This window comes from Notothenia rossii (genome assembly GCF_949606895.1).
Source record: "Notothenia rossii genome assembly, chromosome: 2".
NCBI classification, from domain to species: Eukaryota; Metazoa; Chordata; class Actinopteri; order Perciformes; family Nototheniidae; genus Notothenia; species Notothenia rossii.
The window spans coordinates 35,017,490-35,040,397 of NC_136904.1; the positions used below are offsets into that span (position 1 = coordinate 35,017,490).

The 22,908-nt window shown below is 41.3% G+C and overlaps 2 protein-coding genes across 3 annotated transcripts in view; both read right to left on the reverse strand.

Annotated features, from left to right (window-relative positions):
• The window catches only part of LOC307030720 (CD82 antigen-like), a 48,414-nt gene extending 41,157 nt beyond the window's left edge, over window positions 1-7,257 (reverse strand). Inside the window, exon 1 of the mRNA XM_079667335.1 lies at window positions 7,035-7,257. The gene's annotated coding sequence lies outside the window, so the exon portion shown is untranslated. The remainder of the gene's footprint in view (window positions 1-7,034) is intronic.
• A 2,294-nt stretch (window positions 7,258-9,551) lies between these two features.
• LOC307028738 (G2/mitotic-specific cyclin-B2-like) lies at window positions 9,552-12,707 on the reverse strand. 2 transcript variants are annotated; one of them, XM_079664006.1, is made up of 8 exons: window positions 11,867-12,707; window positions 11,567-11,680; window positions 11,020-11,307; window positions 10,787-10,945; window positions 10,478-10,714; window positions 10,034-10,174; window positions 9,845-9,955; window positions 9,552-9,772 (listed from the first exon to the last, which is right to left on the reverse strand). In XM_079664006.1, the coding sequence occupies exons 1-8, from the start codon at window positions 11,891-11,893 to the stop codon at window positions 9,662-9,664; spliced, it is 1,188 nt and encodes a 395-aa protein (XP_079520132.1). In that variant the 5' UTR covers window positions 11,894-12,707; the 3' UTR covers window positions 9,552-9,661. The 2 variants fall into 2 exon arrangements, with proteins under 2 accessions (XP_079520132.1, XP_079520131.1); XM_079664005.1 differs by having other exon boundaries at window positions 11,567-11,683; window positions 11,867-12,696.
• Window positions 12,708-22,908: the final 10,201 nt, after the last annotated feature.

The following is a 22,908-nucleotide window of genomic DNA, read 5'->3' on the forward strand; positions in this document are numbered from 1 at the left end:
CTACCAAAAAATGTTCTGCTTTGAATATAAAAAATATGTGCACCGTTCTTTTAGTATTTTCCTCTTCCTTTTAAAAAATTAATTATTTATAATTTATGACACTGCTTGGTCGAATACACAATTCTGATTGGCCAATTTTGACATTTATGGGGTTGTTACTACTGGATAACACACCACTGCTAAGCATAACATGACCATCGCTAAGGAAAACCATTGATAAGGAGGGCAACAAACATTGGTTTTCTCCATTAGAAAACACAATGGATTAGTTTTTGAATATTCACTAGTATATTTGAGGTAAGCAGCAAACTTTGGATTCCTGATTTCTAAACTGTCCTCAGTACAGAAAAGGCAGTATCGCGTTAATTGGACCCTTAAATGGGGGGGGGGGTCAGGAAGCCTATTTCCTATATCCTATTTCTCAGGAAGCGGGCTCCCATACTTCGGGCATATCTGTTACTTTTGGTAAGCAGCAAACTTTGGATTCCTGATGGCTAAACTGTCCTCAGTACAGAAAAGTTAACAATAGAAGGAAAGAGCTTAAAAGACAGAGCACTGGACAACAGAGAAGCCAACTTCTGAAGACAGTCAAGAAGTGAAAACTGGAACAGGATCATTTTTAAGTCAATAAACTCATTTTATTCAATATTGATAGTCAGGTGGTTGGTGTATTTAGTATGTGGCCGTGTAATAAGCGGTTGCACATTATCCCTTACTAGTACAAGTTAACAAATAAAGTGCTTGTTGCCTGATGTTTCTACAAGTTGCATTCTCTAGTTCTACGTGTGTCCCTGATGTTAATGTCAAAGCTCATGGTGTGATGATTTGCTGCATTTCTCTGTTGTTTGATTATATAAAAGTATATTTTATAGGGCTTGGACTGTTTGAAAGAATATCCCAGGCTGTTGGAAGTTAGAGCAGGCACTATTTTTAAAGACAAAAACATCAGAAACATAAAGAAGATGATTGCAAAACGAATGGATAATACAAATAATTGTTAGATGCAGCACTACTAAATGTGTGACGAGGCAAGTATAGACTACAAGTGAACTTTGGCAATAATGTTTTATTCTACCAACATTGTCATTTATTTGACATAAATGACTAAAAAGAAGGCGCTTTCTCCTCATTACAACATGTTGTTCTCCTGACAGAGACGTTGCTGAAGGCGTCAGTCAGACATGTCATCCAAGACGCTTACACACTCTTTGACTCATGCAGAAATGTGCAGGCGGAGTGTGGGGCTGCAGCAACAACAACAAACACCACAATAAACTCTTTTGTCGCCACTCTTCCCTCACTGTTCTCTTTGACACAATCCATTTGTAGAATGTCTGAAATTTAAATCTCTTATTAGGACTGCAGAAACAAAAGAGGCGTTTATCTGACACTTTTTTGTGCTTATTATTCACGGTTTAATATCGGTCAATTGGTTCCTCACACAGAAGCAGTCAGTGTTTATCAAACTACTGGCCTTTTTTTTAGAAACTGTTTGCTTTTTTTGGTATTTGGAGTCAGATGGAATTGTCGATATCACTCTTGTTTGTGCGTTAAGACAAGACTTTAAAGGCAAAAACTATTAAGAGATTTGGGGATATTTAGCTTTAATAACATGTCTTTTTTCACATTGGTCGTAAGAAAACATAAAAAAATGCACTTTCAGATGTTCGACTAACTTTGTCTATGTGCATCTGTATATTTTTTCCAAAATCCAACAAAGGTTTGCAAAAGATGTGCGTCATTTGCAGATTAACACAGTTAACAGTTTTATGGTATTATCTATTGGTCTTGTATACATTTGAAGTTGTAGTCGGGAGGATGTTAGCCTATGTTAGCTTAGCATAACAACTGGAAGCAGTAAGAAACAGCTAGTCTGGTCATGTTAAATCGTTCACCGACTAAAGCTAAGTTAGTAACATGTTGAACAAACAAATTTAAAAGCGAAAATGTGTTGTACGTTCTGCAACAATTTCTTGGCAAAAAAGTTCTTGTAGGTGAGAATGAAAAACATAACATTTGAGCAAGATAAATGGCACAACGAGCTGAAAGACACTAAAATACAGGTGATTATCTGTGGAGTGACTAAAAGCGAAATCTATCATGGTTTATTCAGTAATTAATACATATAGTAATTAGATCATCTTGGAAGTGTATATGTATTAATGAAGGCAGCTGGAATGGTCTCATCATGATGTATTCTAACATATATATATACAAACATCACCATTTCTATTTTTTAGTATAAATACATTTTTATCAAATGAATCAATTTGGTTGACAAATGTGAGAACATTTGCATTTTTTAAAGAGTTAGCTTTAGATAGGTAATAAATGGCTTTTTTTTTTTTTTTTTTAAATCCTACCAACATCCAAATCCAGTGTTTGTTATGAAAATGACTAAAACGATGAATTCATTTTCTTTGATGAATCATTCTGACACCCCTTCTCTTCCTCCCTCCACCTGAAATAAACCCCACCTACACACCCTTTTAATAACACCGCAGCTCTCACAGTCCCACTCTGACGGGACTCCTCAACAATGGCAGCTTTCAGACACAATTTCCTCTCTGGAAACAAAAGGAGAAACTCGACACACCGTGAGGCTGCTTTACTTAATAAAACAGCAGTAGCAGTTTAACAGGCGCCCTTTTCTCACCGTGAAACTTTTTTTTCGGAGACACCGGACACAAGTCTATTTTAGGTGATGTAAAGATGTGTAACACCTCGTGGAAATTGACTAAAGCCAATCAAATAATATTTGTGAATACAAAAAAACATCCTACAAGGATGCACTGTAAAAATTACGAATAGCTCAATACATAGCTTAATATGCACAGAGATAACATAATGTTTTGGTTGAATTCATCAAAAGTGGACCATGTCCATCACAATATTCTAGTCCAGTCAGTTTGAAATCTAAAAGGATTGTATAAGAAATGTGTTTCAATTAATAAATTAAACCGCTTATTGTTCAAGCACTGATATGGATACTCTAGTACAGGGGTGTCAAACTCAAGGCCCGGGGGCCAAATTTGGCCCACGACCTAATTCTATGTGGCCCGCAAGAGCTTTCAAAGAATATAATATACAATACAATACAATACAATACAATACAATTGGTGTAATTGTTGAATATTTACTTTCAATTATTTGCCCTAGACTTCTGCTTTCAGACGTAGTTATTTGGAAAGATATTACCAGAACTGATAACAATCCAATGTAGGGCCAACAATGTAATATAATACATTATTTAATATATATAATATATTTACATATGTATATTTATATATAATTAAAATTAAAACCGGCCCTTTGAGTGCAACCATAATGCTGATGTGCCCCGGGATGAAATTGAGTTTGACACCCCTGCTCTAGTATATTAAATACATTATGTACATTGGTGTGGGAAGATAAGACAGTGTAAATTAAATATAAAAATGTCTGGTCAAAATTATTATTTTAGTGTCTTTTATTGTGCGTAATCTTGTTGAGTAATAGGATAACAAGTCACTTTAATTTGAAAGATAAAAATATCTTGGTTATTTCATTAGTCTCCTGACGTTGCTGGTTGCTTCCACCTTGTCTAAAATGTAAGAGGCTGTGCATAACTGGTCATGCCCAAAGAGGCAATGGAAAGTAATTAGATTACATATTAGTTTAATATTTTGATAAAAATAAGGTTAGTGAATACTTTGTTTCCCCACGTGAAAATGTTAATTGTTAAGGAAAACATGTTTAATGTAACCCTCCAAACCCTGCTGGTGGGCACACAGAATATCCAGCACTTTCATGTTTCCACCAAAGAGACAATTCCCATCCTCACTCCTCACATGGTTTCATTAAATAAGTGTTTGACACAAGTGTTCAACACATTTGATACGATAAGTAGGCTATATCTAGCCAATAATACTGTACTAATAGTGCTTTCACATCATTGTAAAAGGAGTATTTGTATATTGTGGGTTCGCTACTTTCTGGCCCAAGTACTACTTTCACCACTGACACAATTTCAGAGAATAGAATAGTTTTTAAGAGACGATCCTGATGGTTTCTTCCATTTACTGCTGCAGTGACAACAACTTGTCTTCTAGTGGGGTGAGGACGATGGAGGACACACAGTAAGAACAAAAGGGGGGGGAGTCACCAAAACAAAGCGAGGTTCAGACTGACTGTGGTAACTTAACCCCATCCACCACCATCATTAATTCAGTGTTGTACCACTCGGAGGTGGCAAAACTAGTTCGGGCCTCCCAGACGTCAACTGAAAGGAGCAATCTGTGCACGTTTCCATGACGACGCCGCAGAAGGGAGAGGTGGGGGGCGTGTGGGAAAATGGAGTCACTCAAATCTCATACTTGTTTAGTGCCAAACTCAGGCGCTCACTCCCACAACGTGAGGCATGTAAACAGAAACCTCACTTCCACTAATACTCAATCTCATCAGCATTTTCACCTAAACACGGACCCCTATTAACAAATACATTCATTTTTGACTGGCACATTGCTTAGCTTCGGTAAAGTAACTTGTTTTGTCAGACCGACAGTCCAAAACCAAAAATATATTCCATTTACAATCAACAAAACCCACAGATATTCACAGTTAAGGGGCTCGAACCTGTAATTGTGGTGAGATTTCCTTTGAAAAAACCACAACAATTCTGCTGTCCAAACCTCTGCCAAGGCCATCTCCATGTAATAGGTTTTTCCTTGGCCGATACTGCACCCTTTCAACAATGCTCATGAAATGTGTGTCATTGCGTAATCTGGCTGACAGACATACATATTGTCTCTCAGATTTTCTCAAATGTTCCCATCAAAGTCCAGTAAAAACTGGCTTACCAACAAAGAATGACAATATTCAAGTGAAAATACAAACACAATACCTAAAAAGTAGGTACATTCATTGGTTGGTCTATTGCTGGGCTTTGACAGAAGAAAGTACATTTTCGTTGTCAGGAAAGAAAATTGCCCCCGACAGCTACAGCCTTTCATCTCAAGTCCACCATGCATGTTGTTCTTTGCGCAGGAGAAATGCGAGCAGCTCGAAAGGCTCAAGCCTTATTAAACCCATAATTACACCTCAGGGCTATTCCATTACATATTACTTTACTTGATTCTTACTTACTTATTACACTAAACAGGGTAAACAGGTTATAGACTCACTAAGGGTGAGTCTCCGGCAAACAGACAGACTTCACTCTTTTTTGTGAGAAGCAAACTGAATTAGGTTTTTCTACACTTGAAACACACAGACTGGGTGTTGTGTTAAATATCTCAGAACGCAGATTAACTAGTTCCTGTGGGCGAAAACATTCTTGTCTGATAGAACTCCGGCAGAAGCACTTCAACAAGACTTTGGTTCCCCGTGTATGGAAAGGTAATTAAGGTCACACCGCAGTGAAGCCCGACCTGCAGCTGGACTGATTTACTGCCTCGCAAGTTGAGGACAAGATTCACCGATGTGCAAGAGGGGAAGGGAGAAAACTGAAATATTGACTGATGCCACTGACAACAACACTACAACACAACAACACCACAACACTGACCCACATCCATATCTGTAATGCAGACAATCACCCTGCAGAAGAAGAGCTGGATGTTTTGTAAATTGATTAAATATTGTGCCGACGTGGGTCAGTCAGGTTGGCCTCGGGGTTCGGCTCAGGCCTAAAACAAATTGTCGATCAGTTGATGCCAACCATTAACTAGCTTATCTAATGGGAGCATTTTAGTCTAGTCTTCCTGGGATACAAACAATACCACTTTGTAAATTATAAGCAAACAGTATCGAGACAAAAACCGGACATCCCGGCACCTCCATTAAGTCCTTTTCAAAAAACAGATATACATTTTTTTAAATTATTTAAACTCTAAAAGTAAGCTATAACTATTAAAAAAATAAATAAATCGTGTTCTATTGCATATATGGACATTAGATCAGAAAATGGTAGTATAAAAATGATTAATTTTGGCGTTTAAATTGGTGGCTGTTTGGAAAAACTTGCTGATGGTCTTACAATATCATTATTATTATTCATTTTGGACTGTTGATTAGACAAAATACCAAACCAAGTAAACAACTTGAAGATGTCACTTTGGGCATCTATGACTGTTTTTTGACTGCATAGATGTCAGAATAATCCACATAATCATTATTTTTAACTTTTCAGTTAACAGCCTAAAACCCTGTGTCCCATGATGGTTTCAATCAGTAGTTACCACAACAGGAACCAGAACCCTTTCTGCTACCTCAAATTATCTAAACGTTTTTCAGACTTTCCCTCTATGCCTTTTTACTTGTGTAATATTGAAAAGCTTTTATACTCCCACGGGAATAAAAGGCACTTCAAATCAATAAAACCTTTTAACTTGTAATCAAATTACGTCTTAAAATCTTAGATTACTGCCTGGATCAGCTTCAAATAACTGATATATGTTAAACTGCTCTGTTTCTGTGTGTTTCTCTTTAACTAAAAGGGTACAAAGTGTGGGTCAAAGTCCCAAAAGTTGATTCACTTCAGTTTCTGTTACACCAGATTACATGCAAATAAAAAAGTGTGTATCTGCACAGTTAATGCTTGTCCTGAAGGGCTTTAAAACAAGTTTGTAAAGTTCTTCTGACACATTTTTTTTCACGTTATCTTATAACTTGTTTTGCGTGCTTTACAACAAGAGCCTCATTGATACTTGGACTCTGAAAAGTACTGTTATTATTACTATTTGAGTCCAGTTTGAAGTTGAAAGTTGTACTTCAGTGTCTCTATGGCCAAACAAGTGGTCTAATACTGAAGCTCCTCATCGTGTCAGATATGTTACATAAATCATGCACACATGCGCCACATCACCAGTCCTGTTTACTCAATTAAAGTCATCAACATGTCTGAAATGCGGCCGTTTGTCACGAAGAACCGATTAATCGACAACCTGATGATCGATCTGAACACAGCAGCCTCACATGCCTCGTGTTCGCGGAAAAAACATGAATAAAGAAAAGAAAGCTTCCGTATAGAGAGCAAGAGTCGTATATTTACTTACTTGGTTGTTTTGTCAAACTGCGGAGAGAATTGTTTTCTTCGGAGAGTCGGCGGCTGCTCTGCGGCTCCTGAGTGCGCTGTGAGCGGACTGCTGCTCGGACTGAGTGACCTCCTCCGGCTGGACAACAAAGCAGTAGCAGACAGTGAGACTGAAGGCGGACAGGCAGCAGCAGGAAAGGCAGCAGCAGGAGAGGCTCCTCGGGTCCCCCCCGTGTGGCAGATATGGGAATTAATGAGTCAAATAATGCCCCGCTTTAACCCCTAAATCCCCGCAGAGCACGCATCACCACAGAAGAAGAGGATTAAAAACAGGCTATTCTGCGACAACACAAGTGTTTATTAAGCAGTTTACAAAAAACACAGGATAAAGTGGAGATAATCCATGGACATATGTTTTGTTATTATCATTTTTTGACTAAATGATTTAATCGTCTGATCTGCATTTTTACCAGATGTTTCAACGTTTTTGACGTTTGGTCTTAAAGTAGTCACATTTAAATAGCCTATACTACGTTAAAAAAAAATCCAATAAATATACATATATCACAATAAAAAGGTTTCTGACCCTAACGCTTAACCTTAATATTTGCATTTTTTTCCCCCATTGATCTTGTGTATATAATTTTGCCCTAATCATCTTCCTTTAGACACATAGATAACATTTTTGCATTATAATTTTTCTAAACCAAATGATCATCGACTGATCTGATTTTTAATCAGATAAAAAGGTCACGTTGGTCAACAATATTTTGTATTTATGTAGTGGTCGATTGGTCCTAGTCCTAATAAGATATACATTATTAGATATGTATTCGCTGATGTAGCCGGCCCTAAACATCTTCAGTAGAAACATTTACTGTTAATAATTACATTACTAATACTGTTAAGGTTTGAACTGTTGGTTTGACAAAAAACAAACTAAATAATAAAATAATCAGCAGATAAATTCCCCTCCACCAACTTCAACAAGAAAATCCTGCTGTAGTATTATCTAATGATAATATTTAATTAAGTATTTTTTTAATCAGGCATTACATTAATAAAGTTACATTTCATAACATTTAAGTAATGTTTCAAAGCCCACACTGCCAGAAATAAAAGTTAGGTTGAGAAATAGTATTATACTAGTTTTTTGGTCATTCAAATGTAAGTTTCTTAAAAGACAAAAATATCTAAAAAATGTATAATAAATATGTACGTTCTTAAAAGTAGAACCCTTTCTATTTGCATACAAAATACATGCTTTCTTTCTATATATAAGATGTAATATGTCTGTTGTGTTGCAGCAGCTCAGCACCATTCAGTCAGTGTGGAGGAGGAGGAGGGTGGTGGTGGTGAAGTCAGGGTCAGTCTGGCGAGTACAATGCTCCTCCACACACCAGCACAGTCAGTCGGGCACAGTGTGTGAGGGAACGCGGGACTATAAATGGCGTTATTCTGCGTGAGCTAACCGTCTTTGTGAGTAATGTGTGACGCTGCTGCACACTTTGGACAAAGCAAAAGACAGAAGACAGTTTCTCTCGCTGGACTTCAGATGGTTTCATAACAGATGAGTGACGCTGTGGATTAACGACACCGTGACCTCACACTTGGGATTCATTCTCTCAGTAAGGGTTACATTGCATCACAGTGGCCTCATTCATTTCATCTACTGAACCACAAATGAGACATCACATGTCACTGCCAGAGTGAAGTTCCCAGATACTTGAGCGTTACTAAAAGGGGAACTCAACTGATTCCACACAAGACTGTTTCAAGGAGTGGAGTACTACGACAGATGGTTGTATAATAAATCAGTGTAAGGATTGAGTGTGCCAACCAGTCCGGTTGCAGTTCCAGACCCTGCCTGTCCCAAATGAAAAAAAATGTGTATGAAATTGTCATAATTGGCAAATTAATTGAGTACGGGGCAAAAATGGTGTTTAGAGGTCACTGACCCTTGTTTACCCAAATCTAATCATTGTTCCACATGTTTAAAGTCCTTGTTTAATGCATTCCTAAGATATTGTAACCACAACACTGTATCACATTGCCAATGTTTGTTTCTAGATCCATTCAGTGATGAAATTCTGAACTGTTAAGTGTATAGACTGGAGAGCTTCGAATCAATGTCAGACAAGTCTATTACATTCTATTTAGCATGTCACAATATTTAGTGTTTCACAATACAAAAATGCCAGGATTTGCTACTGCATCTGGCAATGATCTGCAACACAGATCAGATGGTGTCAAAGTTCAGTGTTTAAGTCCCGTTCAAAACCCTTTTGGAGTTAAGGTTCCTCTCCAAAAAGAAAAAAGTGCCTTTTGTCATCTTACAAGACCACTATTGGGAACAACTGGCTTACAAACAGTGAAAGCTCTCCGAAAGGGCCGCCCCATTATACCTTTTGGGTTCTCTTTCCTGCAGTGTGTTATACAAGTTTGTGCATGTAATTAGTCTGCAAATGTTAAGCTACCCGTGTTCGCTCCAGAGGGAGTTTCTCTCCCACAAGCTATGAACAAAACCACAATGCTTGGATTAAAATGTTAAAAAGATTTTATTAAAAAAAAGTACTATAGTTTATCCACAGAATGTAATCAATATTAAATAAAGTGCAAGTGAAACATCCACTGATTATGTAAAAGTTCTCAAGGATTACTGAGCAGAGCAGCCGCCATGGTCTTGACGATGGCCGAGTTCAGCTGAGCGATGAGGCTGATTTTCATCAGCTTGCTGCTCGAGTACTTGTTCTTCACAGCCTGCAGAGGAAAAAGGGTTTTATTTTACTACAAATCAAAACTTTAATGCTTATACTTGGTCGTTCAACTCACCAGGAACTTTGTCTTCCCCTCATTGACCATCACTATGTTTTTGGCGATGTGCTGCATGATGGGCTTCAAGTGAGCGGCGTCATAAGTGGAGTAGTGCTGCTGCTGAGGAGACTGAGACAAGACAGAAAAATTACCACGAGGAAAATTAAACATTTTAAGTGTAGATGCCCCTCTAATGCCATCACTCACCCAGGGCAGGGCTACCAGCAGCATTTGGGAGAGCGCCAGAGAAGCAGCAGCGATCTCAGAGGGCCGATAGTGCACCATGTTGTAGTCAAGAAGCGTCAACTCCATCAGGTACTTGGCCAGCGTGTGTCTCTCTACATCAGACTGAGGCACAACCATCCAAACCAGTGAAATCTCATTAATTTTTTTACAAAATCTCAAAGATTGTTTATAGTATTTGTTCCCGTAGGGCAAATCTAGAATTAATGAGTTCTTTAAATTACCTAATCAATTAAAATTAAAATACATTTAAAAAAAGACATCACTGGTAGCTCTTTATGCAAGGTCAAACTGAGAACACGCAGTGAAATGATTGATAGATACTGTAGCTCTACACAGCATTGTCCAATATAGTCCTTAAACATTGCCCAGACAATATTGCCGTGGTAAATGTTTACAAGAACCTACGTTTCCCACTTTGGAAGCCCGTCTCAGGAAGTGGAGAGGAAGAGGGCGTCCCAGCTCAAAGTTCAGGGCCCTCAGAATCAGCTGCTCCATCACCAGAATCTGAGCCTTTGTAAAGGCGTTGTCTGTGATGTAGGCGAAGTCTCCCACCTCTGGAGCGTACATCTCCTCGTATTTACATGCCACCAGCATGGCCGTCACACCGACAAGCTGCAGCTTCCTGCGAGAGACCGGCTGGACCTGAAGCACAGCGGCAGACATTTACAAACAGCTCACAAAACACAAAGAAAAGACAGTTTAGACCGCTCCTACCTGGAGGAATCGATCCATGATAGCAACTGTGAGGTACAGAGTCTCCTGCAGCAGCTGGAACCTGGAGTGCACCTGGACCAGCCAGTCCACCAGGAGAGCCCGCATGCGCTCAGTGATCTCATAATGCTGCATGTAGTCGGGTCGTACAGCCTGCTCCACCTGTGGAGGCAAACAGATGTAACACTCAACCTTGCAGGGTGGGGGAAGAGAGCATTACTGGAGGGGTGAATTACCTCCAGGACGTGCAGGTAGCTGTAGATATCTTTGACATATTCTGAGCAGAGCTGCGGCAGGTCCCCGTCCTCCTCGTCCACATCCTGCACCATGAGCAGCGCATCAGAGAACGCCTGGCACAGCTCCTCTTCCTCCGCCTCCTTCATGGACACATCAGCAGACTCCTCTGAGAGTGTGGGGAGGGGGTCTGCAGGGTCCGGGGCCATAGGCAGCACCAGAGCTATAGCTCTTGGGGCAATGGAGGCTTTCACTGAGGGTTTGAATGAAGCTTTGGCAGGGCCCGTCTTCTAAGGAAACAAGTTTGGAAAGATGCATGTTTAAACATGAACTGCAACATGATGTGCTGCTTGGTTTTAGCTTTATGAATAGTGCCCACATACTCTTAGCCTTAAAGTATAGCTCATGTGCAGGTGTGTTAGGGGGTTTCTTGTTATTTTTGGCTCACAGGGCTGATACACAACACTTCAAAGAGCTACAAAGGAGGCATGAAACATGGAGAGCAGTAGCTGACCCAAACAGTTCTTCCATGATGATGATGTAACTTACCTTGGTGTTGACTGCTGCTGCTGTTGCTTTAAAGTTGGTGATCTCTCCGAGAGCAGCTCTCCTCAGACCCACGACGGATTTACCCATCTTCATGGGTTTCTCTCCGGCTGGGAGCTGCTGAAAGAGAAAAGGAAACAAGTCACAAACTACAGAGAAGCTTAAGAAAATAAAAACCCTGTTAAATAAGCTAATGTAAACATAAAATCAAGCCAAGAACCGGCAATGCTAGCTGGCGAAGCTACGAGCTTTGCAAACAATTGACGTGACATGCAGTAAAACAGTGAACTATAGTTTACTCACCACAGCACGAACTTCAACAGAAGACATGTCAACTTTGGCTGCAACGAGGGCAAACAGATTCAAACAAAAATACGGGGATATAGTTTAGTACCAACAAGCACGATTTAGCGACAGGATCCTTGGACATCAATTTCAGCAGGTAAATAAAACAGCGACAAGCGGCTTTCAAATAGTGCTCCGTCAAATCTGATTGGATGCTGCTTCAGAAGGACGCTCCTGATTGGCTGACAGCATGAGGTCAAAGGTAGAAGCCAGGTGACATTTAAATTCAGAAAATAACAAGAATATGTTTTGTTAAGTAATAAAGTATACATAATGTACCTAGCGTTGTTAATCTACAAGGGGATACAAGTTTCAGTCATTATTTAAAGCAACTAGTTCGTCTAGAATGACTTTGATTGGCGTGTCATTTAAAACCTGTAGCCTATCATGATCAGGACCTTTGTATATAATTCTCTACTAAGTAGGCTACTGTACTTTGCTAAAATGTTGAGTTAGCCTACATTCAGGGCTGCCAACACTCACGCATTGAGCGTGAGAGTCACGCAATTAACCCATATCTCACGCACTCACGCCACACATGCCTTTCCTCACACTAAGTTTTCGTCCAAAATAAATGTATATAAATATAAAAATAAAATGAAGGAACAGCAAACCGAGCGGTCTACGAAATGAGACGGTCTTCTGGCTTAGTTCAGTGAAGTTGGAACGATATTGGGAGATTCTGATTTCACGGATCAATAACTCATGAACAAAACGTTGTTCAGACACAAATGACGTCTCCTAAGTACCGTGGTAAGGTTGACAACGAACTACAATCACATTTTGATCAAAAAAAGCCAATACGCGCCGTCCTCCGAGCTGGACACATTACATTGGTCTCTATCCGCAGCCGGAGAAGAAACGAGTGCTCAGGGACCGTCTGCAAAGTGCAACTCCGAAAAAAGAGAATACAATAATATTCACCCTGGGTTGCGTTCGGATAGTTTAAAAATCAGCTCCTAAATTCTAACACGGGTTGCGTTCGGATAGTTTAAAAATCAGCTCCTACGTTTTAACCCTATCTCCTATTCCTTGACCTCTGAGTGAAACGTCACGGGGTTAAGGGATAGTGGATAGGAGAATTCAAAAGGACTTAGGAGAAGAGACTGCGGTACTTTAGAGAATCCGAATGCACTTTCACTATCCGACGTGTTTATGATGCGCCAGCGGACGTCATTGTGTGTGTCTGCTGCTGTGGGGAAACTATGGAAACTACAGTTTTCTATACAGCGGACTACAACATGGATGTTTAATCAGAACGACGGACTCATCTAGAGACTCTGCACCGTGCTCTGATGCTGTTGCTTTATGCTTTATGAACAACAGAGAAACATATTCTTCATGAACAAAATTGGAATTGAAATGAAAGTGAAACTTATGCTCGTCACCCTCTCCCTCCCTTAATACAAATGATCCCAAAACGTATGATTGTATGAACTATAAAAATATCTTAAAATCAATACAAATGTATTTATTATAAACATTAGTCTTTAACACCTATCACTGTGTATATCACTATTCAAACATCTTTTAAAAGTTGAACAAACCCCACATAGCTCAGTGAAATGTTGACTTTATTTGATCATTTCAGTAAAAACTAACGTTCATATTTCTCTTTTTGATTATAATACTGATGAACATTCAAAACAAAGCACTTTGGCAACTTACCACATATGTTTTAAAATGCTTAATAAGCACCGTAACTTTCATGATATAATTTCTCCGTCATAATCGTTTGTGTGCGTGAACGGCCGACTGTTGTGTGACGTCAAATGCTGCGGCTGCAAGGCATTGTGGGGCGGCATTTTCTCCTCTCCTTTCGGTTAGGGAGGTCCAGTGGTTCCTAAGCTAAAGGAGGTTATAAAGGAAGTTTGAAACCTCCTTTGCTATCATTCTAAAGAATTCAAACGGCACTTATCATGGCTGCCACTGAGGGACTTCCGGGTCATTTCACTCGGTTAGGAAGGTTCCTAAGCTAAATGGACTATTCGAACGCAACCCTGATTTCGGAAAAGTTATGCATTGAAGTCAATGGAGAGAAAAAGGTTATCTTTCGATCCCGTTTGAATTGTGCCACGAATTACACATAAGATGTTTGTCAATTTAAAAGATAATTTGACAAGTCAAAAAAATAAAAATGTGTTGTAAAACTGTGAAGTAACACTTTTTTTGTGTGAAACCGCTCAATGAACTACATCTCCCGTCTCGCACCACACACCAAGACGGCCGTCACGTTGGCATATTTCACTTCTTTCTTTCAGAATCAGGCGGAAAGTATTAAAAGAGGTGAAAATCACGACAAGTCTGGGCATGTTGAGAGCTGTACATACACAAAAGGGGAGTAAGTCGGGACCGGGATTCTGGGATTTGTAGTCTTTCTGGTTGCATATTTTTCATAGTCTTATATTTCAACAGTTTTACGACAAAGTGCTAAATAAACTACCCAGTATGAACTATGTTATAGCCCTTATTAGAATAATTTGGTCCTTAAAGTTGTAAAATGCACTAAAAGCTGAATCTACATTTATTTTCTCTCTCAAGTATTTTTTTTGGGAGCCGAGAGTGGGTAGGCCTACTTCTCGGTACTTCTGCTCTGACAGCCAGGCATGACGGGTAATCTGTGACGTTGTGCTCTCTCAAAAGTTGGGCCATTTTGCCTTCATGCGCCAATGAGCAGCTCAGGAAAGAACGAGACTCCGCCTCCGACGCTGTAACCAGTTCTTATTATACATCCATGGCTTGTACTACTGTGTACTAGGGGTTTCACCAACTAATCGACTAGTCGACTACCTTTACCACTAGTCGGCGCTGTAGGCCCTTGTTAACTAGTTGTGAAAAAAATGGAGGTAAACGAGGTGCTGCAAAATGCTACAAAACACGTCCGACATTCTTATGTATGGCAGTACTTCAACGAAGATGTAACCAACTCCACAGTGAAGTGTCAGTTGTGTACAGCTGTACTGAAGTACAATACAAATGCATCTGATATGCGCAACCATCTGAAGATGAAACACCCGCTGCCGACAGCTAGCACTAGCAGTAATGCTAGCACCAGTGAGCAACGGACCGGCGTCAGCACTGAACAGAGGCAAACGAACAGCAAGAAAACACGGGTCAACAGTGATGCGGATGATGAGCTACGGGATTACTGCCAGCGGACACCGCATATCCCCACAATAGATAATCCACTGGAGTGGTGGGCAGAAAACGTGCACCGCTTCCCCCGCTTTCGAGGAGCTACCTGGATATTCCAGCCACAAGCACCCCGAACGAGAGGGTTTTTTCCCTGGCAGGCAACACTGTCACCCGAAAGCGGTCAAGCCTCCTTCCCTCACATGTCGATGCGTTGGTGTTCAAACCAAAAATATGGAAAGGTGGACGTTATCGTGGAGGACAGCGAATAAAGTATTGCGCAATGCGCTGTTGCGCACTGGATTTACGTGGCATTTATGTAAACAAGAGTTTTTTGCTGTCGATTTTGGTGAGTCCAGTTACTGTTTGTTATTTACTCAGCCATGTAACACAAATTAAAATGCAGTGTTTAATGTTACTGTATGAGTTCCAATATAAAATACAGTTGTACACTTCTCTTTGTGTGTCTTTATTATGACGTAACGACTAGTCGACTGCTATTTTGAAAAACGTGTCGACTAGTAAATATTGGTAGTTGTGAAACCCCTACTGTGTACAGTATAAGCCATAACAGTATAAGCCATGGCTTATACTGTATGGCGGAGGATTCGAGGAGGGGAACCGAGGAGAGAGGAGTGGAAGCAGCAGGCGTTTAGAGAAATAGGAAATCCTCTCCTCTGAGCGGTCATTTTAAAGAGACGTCCATTAATGATGACAGGAGGCACAGCAGCACTCTGGCCGTTTCTCAATGTCAAGTAAAGCTGCTGCAGAGCCACTAGGCTTGTTTGAGATGAGCTGCGGCTCGCCTCGAAAGTGTCACAATCCTAATGTCATGTCACGGTTTTAGTTTAGTCTGTTTTGTTTGGGTGTTATTTTGCTGTTCTGTTCCCACCTGTGTCTTGTTATCCTGTCGTTAGTTTCCCTCCTGTGTCTGATTGTACCTCATTGTGTTCACCTGTTGCCCTTGTGTTTCTGCCTTCCCTGCCAGCTGTGTCTTGTCCTGGTATTACCCTTCTGTGTATTTAGTCTTGGCTTCCCCTGTGCTCCATGTCTGTTCGTCGTCATTTCATGTCCCTGTCACCTATGCTTGTCCCTGTCTCCTGCCTGTTCCCGTCTGTAAGTTTGTTCCTGTCTGTCGTGTTCCCGGGTTTTGTTTCTGTTAATTAGTTTCTTGTTTTTTCATGCCTTCGGCTTTTTGATAATAAAGCTTGCTTTTTGTTACCTTACCCTTTTTAGTCCTTTTTTAAACTGCACTTGGGTCCCATTTTCCACACACCCTGACAGTACGAACAGACCAATATGGACCCAGCAATTTTTCCCCCTCAAGAGTTGGATCCACGGTTGTACACTCTTGAGTATATTTTTTACAAGTGGATGAGGGTGTCTTCAAGAGCGGCCAAGGAGGCTTCCTAACAAACCCTGGCTCTGGAGCTTGTTGCCCGAGTGGCTTAAGGATTTTAAAAGTAGCCCTGAGTGCCAACCTCAAGCCTCAAACCCCTTCTTGGGATCCCGCCTTGCCTTAGGAGGTCCACGGAGCCTCCAAAAGGTCTCTAGGAGACGCAAGGCCAGGATTGCAGCCGTGACCCCAGCAGCCATGGTTCCAGCCTCAGTTCTGGCCCCAGCAGCCATGGTTCCGGCTCCAGAACCGGCCACAAGGCCATGGATCCGTGCACCAGTACTGGCCCACACAGCCATGCTTCCGTGCTCCATTACCTGGCTTACACATCCAGGGTCCAGGCTTCTGCTCCGTGCCCAACCGCCATGGTTCCGGCTCCAGTGCCGGCCCCAGCAGCCATGGTCCCTGCTCCAGAACCGGACCTTACAGCCATGGTTCCGGCTCAAGTTCCAGCCATGGTTCCGGCTCAAGTACCGGACCCAGCAGCCATGGTCCCAACTCCGGCTCCTTGTCACCTGTCGGCTCTCCGGCCGACGCCAGCTCCCCGTGTTCTGTCGGCGTACCGGCCAACTCCAGCACCTCGTCTCCTGTTGGCTTTCCAGCCGACGCCAGCTCCCCGAGTCCTGTCGGCGTACCGGCCGACTCCAGCACCTCGTGTCATGTTGGCTCTCCAGCCGACGCCAGCTCCCCGTGTCCTGTCGGCGTACCGGCCGACACCAGCACCTCGTCTCCTGTTGGCTCTCCAGCCGACGCCAGCTCGCCGAGTCCTGTCGGCGTACCGGCCGACGCCAGCACCTCGTGTCATGTTGGCTCTCCAGCCGACGCCAGCTCCCCGTGTCCTATCGGCGTACCGGCCGACACCAGCACCTCGTCTCCTGTTGGCTCTCCAGCCGACGCCAGCTCGCCGAGTCCTGTCGGCGTACCGGCCGACGCCAGCTCCCCGTGTCCTGTCGGCGTACCGACCGTCTCAAGTAACCTCTCAAGTTTCCTCTCAAGTCTCCTCTCGAGTTCCCTCTCGAGTCACCTCTCGGGTCCCCTCTCGAGTCTCTTCTCGAGGTCACCTCTCCACTCACCTCTCGAGTCCCCTCTCCAGTCTCTTCTCGAGTCCCCTCTCGAGTCCCCTCTCGAGTCTCCTCTCGAGTCATCTCTCGAGTCCCCTCTCGAGTCATCTCTCGAGTCCCCTCTAGAGTCCCCTCTCGAGTCACCTCTCGAGTCCCCACTCTAGTCCCTACTTAAGTCCCTTCTCTAGTCCCTACTCAAGTCCCTACCAAGCGGCAAACTCTGTGGAAGAGCCGGGCCGCCAATACGGAAGTGGCACACACTGCAGTTCATATATTGGCCGATATTGACTGACTGCAGAAAGGAGCAACTTCCATAGACCCCCATGTTAAAATGCCCAACTTTACAGCAGAAAAAAACATGTTTCTACCCATGGATGCAATAAATATTATGATGAATATAGTTAGATTCCACCTTCATGATTATGGATCTGGGAGTGAATTGTTTTCTAACACGACCCTTTTATTTATATTAGGTCTTAAAGTTTTTGCATAAATTAGGGCGTGGTCACATTGAGTGACGGCTCTGTGAAGTGACTGCTGCTGTTAGCTTCTTGTCTCTCTGCTAGCTGCTCCGTGAAGCTACAGGCACTCTGCCTGTTCAGCTCATCCAGGGAACAAAACTTGCCCCCGGCCGTGTTTGTTTGTTCTTCATGCTTATATATCGGAATATTGTGACTCGCTCTGCGGTCGAAACAGACGGTGCATGAATGCGGTTTTGGGTTAACTGAAATTTGAGTACTTATTTATGTGTTAATGATTTTAATCAGCTACGTAATTAATGTTACGGCTTGGGTTAGCGTGTAAGCGAGTGGTAGCTACATCGGTGCTAACGATGCTAATAGTAGCCTCCAAGTTAAAATCATAGACTATATTTATAAAGGTTAAAACGAAATAGACAAGTGTTAAGTGGGATAATACTGTACAACAAACGGCTTCTGTTTGATGTTGATAAAATAAGGTCATCCTTGTAACTTAGAGAGATGATTATTATGTAGGTAGGAACTGTATGCATCGCTAAGGTTAATTTAAATTGGCTATGCTCAAGTATGTAGACAAGCTAATGTCGAAGTAGTGTATGTGAAATCAACCTCACAACAAGATGTGTGTATATTACAATTATTAATGTCATATTTCAAGATGATTACTTAGATATTACAATATGGTTGGTTGAGCTGGAGTTCATTATTGAGCTTACACGTTAACATCACAGTCATCTGAAGAACAAACCCAAACCTTGTTGTTTTTATGAATTGCATTACCAAATGGGTATCAAATAAACAGCAAGCATTGGTAACACAACTTCCAAAGTTACAGTAAAATAAAAAGGACCCTGACTCGGACAATACACAATCCAACATGTTCAACAGAAGAGAATCAGTTATATTGTTTGTACACATGGTACTTTACATATATATCTGTTTGTTTAAGGTGTCCAGGTGATGCAGACAGGCTGGACCAGAGAGAGAGTGACAGAACTGGACTCCTCACAGCAGTGAACTTCAGCAAAGGTACAAATACTATTTTTTTCATACTGTACAAAGAATCAAGAAAGTATTGACTTTAATACACTGATATACATTCTATTAGACAATACTAGATCACCTACACACCAGTGAAGTTGAGGGTTTTTTTCTGTGCAAAAAGATACATTTAGATGTTAACAAGCAATATGATTTTGTCAGCTTTCTTAATTTAATGTATTAAAGGCAAAGATATTTAACACATAGTGAGAACTGCTACTATTTATCTCTCAATATTGTCTGTAAAAAACGTGGTAAAAGTTATTATTTCAGTGAGACAACAGAGCAAGCTTCTACAGTTGCACTACGTTTTGATAACAGTTAAATATTATTTTGATAATAACATATATTTCAATGTTGATGAACTTCATACTTTTCATTCATAATCTGATTCTCTTTGTAGCTCACTGTTGAAATAAAAACAAAAAACATTACAATTACAAAATAATTATATCTCCAGCCCCTAAACACACAAACACACCGCTTTCATAAATAACACACTTGTTCTGCAATAATATGTTTTATGTTTCCTGTAATTTTTGTTAGGAAAGGACATGCCTGAAAGACACGACATTTTCTCCTTCACTGAGGGTCAAGAAGAACATCCAAGAGGAAAATTAAAAGCTGATGCTATGAGATTTTAAGACCAGTACAGTACTTTTATTGTAAAAACAGTCAGCTGATCGAATGCACCTATTTCCACATCTACACTCCATCAGCTGATTATTTCTATTTGCCTCGCTTTATGAGCTTCACATCACTTGTGCCTTGTACCGAAGAGTTTGCAACGTCACAAATAAATGGGGCCAATCTTCAGTCAGAATAATGGACAAAAGGAGTCCAAATACAATTTATTGAAATGTGAACCAAAACTTAATCAAACATGTTTTAAATAAAAAGCACATATGGACAGAAGGTGTAAAACTATTAAAGTAAACACATTTAGTCAAATAAAGTGACAGACTAGGCCTGTGCAGTTGGTATCAGCTTTGCCCAGCATGGGCTCCTCCATCAGGCCTGGACCTCCTCACAGAGGAAAAACCCTCAGTCCTCTCCAAACCAACAGACAGGACGTCCATCACACGGAGGTTTCTCCCTGAAGTCTCTGCAGCTCTATAGACACCACAATGTCTTAATCCGTCCACACTGAATATGAGGGGGGGAAAATGAAAATAACAAATGCTTGAGACAATAAGAAACATAAAGTTGACTGTTGAGTTGCTCAATTTTTTTAGATTGTCAATACTATTACTGTATAACTAATATATCAGGTTAAGAGGCACATTCAAATAAAGATTGTTCTTTAAATACATGTTGTCTTTTGAATTGTTTGTCTAAAGTCAAGGATCTAGAACGGGTAGTTAGTTTTAATGATACAGTCTGGTTATTATGCTGTTTGAAGGAGGCCTCACAGGTAAGAGTACTAACTAGCTACCATCACATGTACCTTAGCTTGACTTAAATGTATTAAACGTATAGTTAAGTGATATCAAAATATAAATAACTAATCTCATGCAAACATATTAATATTTGCTTGATTCCAGTGTTGAATTTAGCACAATTGCATACAAACGTTAAAGAGCATCTTGCAGGTTTTTATTTTTTCTACATTTATGCTTAAACTTGCTTGAAAATTACAATTAAAAAAGTGAATGCAGGATTTGATATGTTTTACGAGACATAAGTGCAGGAATTCAGAGGGAAAGGAGCAATTTTGAGCTCTGCTCTTAAAAACGGCTTTTTTTTAAGGTCATACGTCAAACGCGTCATATTACATCACACAGGGGACACATCTCCGCTCTCTGACCGCGGGTATGGTAGAGTTGCGTTGAGTAGAGCGGTTGTGTTTTAAGGAGCTGGTATTTTTCGGTAGTTTTACATTGTATTTCAACATTTGTAATCATGGTGCAGTATTGTGCTTGTGCAGGTTGCACAAATACCAGCCTGTCAGGACATCGAGTCCACAGTAAAAAGGACCGGAGCTAGCGTTCGTTCCTGGGTGCGTTGTGCATCCACCTCCCTGCAGCACATACTCTCCACAGCTTTATTAGGAAACCGTATTACTTCTCTCTCCGCCCCCCCCCCATTCGCTGCTTTCTCTCTCTCCCCTCCGGTAAACGGCACCGTAAGACATAGTCTGGAGTTCCATTAGGTAACGCTGTGGTGGCTGTACTGCTCCAGTCGTCTCCTTTGTGTTTGTTTGTTTCCCCCTGTTTGTGTTGTTTGTGTGTGCGTGGTGGCTGTCACTCCTGGCTCCCGGCTCAACCTCCACTCACCTGCTGCAATCAGCTGTGCACCCTCCCCGACTACAAACCTGCTTTCCATCAAGCCATTTACAACGACATATCAACGGAGGCTCCACAACCTTTCTCCGCCAGATCGTCAAGTATCAGCCGTATCTCGCGTCTCTCCTCCGGTACACAGCGCCGTAGTGTGGAGTTGCATTAGGTAACGCGACATACGGCTGATACCTGCGCATTTCTGTTATGGATCAGTATCAACAGTCCTGCCAGTAACGTTACTATATTATCTATGCTACTTTAGTTATAGCCTGATATATGATAGCTAACTTTACAATGTTGTGATGTGACGTCAGCTAACATTCTGAAGCTAACGCCGGTCACTCACCAAGATAGCTGCCCAGTTCTCCACTGGTTCTCCTCACACCACAGCTCAATTTCTCTCCGATGGCCGTTATTTCTTCTAATCCTTGGCTGCTCCTGGTCTCTTAGACGCCTAGCAGGCTCATAATTATAAGGTTGTGGTCCGTCATATGCATTCGAATATTCATGTTCAACTTCTTCTGTGTCTTCTGTTTCGAAACTAGCATTGGGATCCATGTTTATTAATACGTTACACCGGCCGCTCTCCCCCTTGTGTCCCCCGTGTTACGTCACACGCGGGAGGTCACGTGCCGAGGCTTTTTTATGCGGAAGTGAACATTTCTTACAAAAACTACGCCAGACGTCATTGTAGTGTATATTTCTGTATATTTTTGGGAAAATCTAGTGTATTCATCATTTTCCTACACATTATACACTTTAAGGGATTTTAAGATTCTGAAGTATTATGCTAAAAACTCAATAACTTAGATTATTATTTATAGTTTTGCTGAATAGTTTCATGTCCGCTTACCTTAGAAACGTAAAATGCCACGGCAGTGTGCAGATGGGGAGCATGTTAGCTTAGCTTGGTAGCTTCAGCTAGCTCAGGAACTTTCAGCACGGTGGCAGAAGGTCGGTTATGGCTAGAAAGGATCCGTCTTGTGTAAAACTCTCGCGAGAGTTTGGCTGAATGTCACGTGGCTGAATGTTTACGTTTGGCAGGCAGCCTTTCAGTTACGATCGTTAACTTCAGTTGGCCACAGCAAATGATGGTGAGAAGCTAAACTATCTATTAATTATGTCAATGACAGGGAGTGTGATTGTTGAAAAGCGGTCTTGCTGGTGTTCAAAGAAGAATAACAACACTGTAGATCACCAACACTATGGTTTATTTTTTATTCACAGGCAAGTCAACGTTGTCGCAGTAAAAGTCCCAAGATAGCTCCTGGTGCAATAAAATGTTCCCTTGCAGTGTTTTACTATTATGTCTGATGTTTCTCTATTAATATTGCTGCTGCACTATGTTGCATCATGTTACTGCTGTAGATGTGTTTCCGAGCCCCTCCGATTACAACGAGAGTTACAACGAGAACGTGACGTCATATTTACACTAGACGGATCCTTTCTAGCCATAACCCAGAAGGTCCCGCCTCGGCTCCGCCTCTTTGTGTCCCTAAAACTGTTCTTGTAGAAACAAACCTACACTATGTCCAGAAGCTTCTCAAGCAACGAAACAAGCAGCTCATTAATTAAAAGTGAATCATTTAAAATATAATTGTAGGCACGT